The sequence below is a fragment of the Galeopterus variegatus genome, unplaced genomic scaffold (genome assembly GCF_000696425.1).
Source record: "Galeopterus variegatus unplaced genomic scaffold, G_variegatus-3.0.2 Scaffold9415, whole genome shotgun sequence".
Classification (NCBI taxonomy): Eukaryota; Metazoa; Chordata; class Mammalia; order Dermoptera; family Cynocephalidae; genus Galeopterus; species Galeopterus variegatus.
This window is the reverse complement of record NW_007735526.1, coordinates 3831-6127: the sequence shown is the minus strand read 5'-3', so window position 1 is coordinate 6127 and position 2297 is coordinate 3831. Positions and strand designations below refer to the sequence as shown.

Here is a 2297-nt window from a genome sequence, read left to right as displayed (position 1 = left end):
ACACCACCCTGAAAGAAACCCCCCAGATATGTCAGTGATGCTGGTAGTACAAATAAAGCCCAATTGAATGAAATAATATGTGACTTTGTTCCAGCTACATAAGGGTGTGATGGGGTCATTCACACTATGTCTGGTATCCAAGTATTTTCTGGTGAAATGTTTGGGAATATGTACCCCATGTGTGTGCTATGGGGAAAACAGTTCTCATTAATTCTTTCAGAAATTAAATCAAACTTATTTTATGATTTCTGATTTGAAGTCAAAGAAAGAATTTTCGGAAGAAAATAGGATTAAACCACACTCTACACACAGTTGTACCCGCACACAAAATACACATACACAAAAGCTCCCTTAGTCTCTGCTTCAAAGCAGCCCTCCTCCACGTGAGGGCTGACCACCACTGCCTGTAATGAAAGATCTAGCTGCTCCTGAGATGTTTCCAAGGATGTCACTGCAGGAGAGAGCAGTCTGTTAACGTCAGCACTACAGAGCAATGAGGCACCCACCGTTGGTTTTTCTCAGCTCCTCCACCAGGCAGCGGGCTTCCTCTTGAACACGGTCCTCGATGCTTCTCTTCCCCATCCCAAAATTACGCAGGGTCATGAGCGAAAAGCGCCGAGTCTCCTTCCATCTCTTTCCATTGCTGAAAATGATTCCTAACAGACAGGGAGCAGAAACTAGGAGGGAGATCCCAGGCAAGGAAGAGTGAACTGACACTTGGCAGCTACGTGGTTGGGCCAAGCTCTGCCTGAGGAGATGTTTGAGTCTCTGTTTTAAGTCCTCCCACCCCCATTACCAATACTGACACAGGCACGTGCACACTTACCATGTCCTTTATTAACTCTTTCAACCACTGGGAAACTACCTCTTCCAGAAAACTCCTCTCCCATATCAATCAGGGCTTCCTTCACTGCTTCATATCCATGCAACACCACCACAGGCTTCGTGCCAAAATACACAGTGAACACAGGGCCATAGACTTTTGAGAACTAGAAAAGGAGATGCAGATAATAGGAAAACAAGATGCTATTTGGTCCAAATATTGTACATGATTCAAACTGATATTATCATTGTAATTTTTCTATCTTTATTTGCCACATACAGCCTCCAATATTTGTCAAATTCATTCATTAATAGAAAGGTGACTGTTGTAGCTGCCACTTATGGACAGCCTATGATGTGCCACACAATGCCCAGACAATTGGTATACAGATTACAATTAATCTTCATACTGATACATTCAGCGGGATTATTTGCCCTGTTTTACAAACAGAGAAACTGAGGTCAAAGAAGTCCAAATTCATTTTAGGTATCACACATACAGAAGACTCAAATTTGAACCTCTGCTTAATCAACCTCTGATGCTTGAGCAATTTATCAGTCCCACACATTTTGTTGAGACCAATGCACAGCGGATGTCTTCAGAATCCTCTGTAAACCTCTTCCCATAGGGATCCTGACTCAGTATCCCTGTGATGAACACTTATAAAGTCACTCCAGGTGATTCTGATTCCCAGCCCACTCTGGGACCTGCTGGTATTACTAGCACAGAAAGAGTGAGCACCACACAGGCAATACCTGGACGTGCAGCATCTCCTGGAAGAACAATTTCTAACATCCTCCAGCATTTTTAGCCATGGGCAGCCGTTGTGTGCAGAACTGAAAAAAATCCTAATACCACCAATTCATTCACTTAAGCTGGTTCTGAGTCCAGAGCTATTTCCTTGACACCATGCATAAAACAGTTCTTCAGAGAATTTCGATTTTCATGGCTATACCAAATAAAGACGTGACCCATGTAATAGATGATTTTTTGAATGAAATCTCTAATCACAAACGTCCCTTACCATTTACCTTCAGAAAAAAGAAAAATCATAGCAAATGCCTATAAAACAAAGAAGGAAATCAGCACTCCCAAAGTTTGCCACTTTGGTATTTTGATTCCACAATACAAAGACCTCAATGCCTCTCTGCTCACAGAATGTATTATGCCATCTGCTATTTCTGACAATAACAGAAACATCAGTGTTTATACGGAGTAATATGCTTTATAGTGACATATTAAAATAGTGTACTTCCAAAAATATATTTTGCTCAAAACTATGAGTAAATGTACTTAGCCTTTGCAAGACACTGCAGAATCATGAAGTATACTTACATTGCTGAGGGATTTTTTGATATTCTTATCACCTAACTGGAGGATATTTCCAATAATTGGTAGAGGATTAGGGCCAGGTGGGAGATTCCTTCTCCCGAAGTTCTGTCTCCATAGTGAAAGCAGAAGCAAACAGGAAAGA

At 41.4% G+C, this 2297-nt stretch overlaps 1 protein-coding gene across 1 annotated transcript in view; it reads right to left on the bottom strand.

Annotated features, from left to right (window-relative positions):
• LOC103609276 (cytochrome P450 2C55-like) overlaps positions 1-2297 on the bottom strand; it is a 27958-nt gene that overhangs the window by 24690 nt on the left and 971 nt on the right. The window contains 2 exon segments of the mRNA XM_008593624.1: positions 507-656; positions 827-989. Of these exon segments, the coding sequence (XP_008591846.1) occupies positions 507-656; positions 827-989 (313 nt within the window).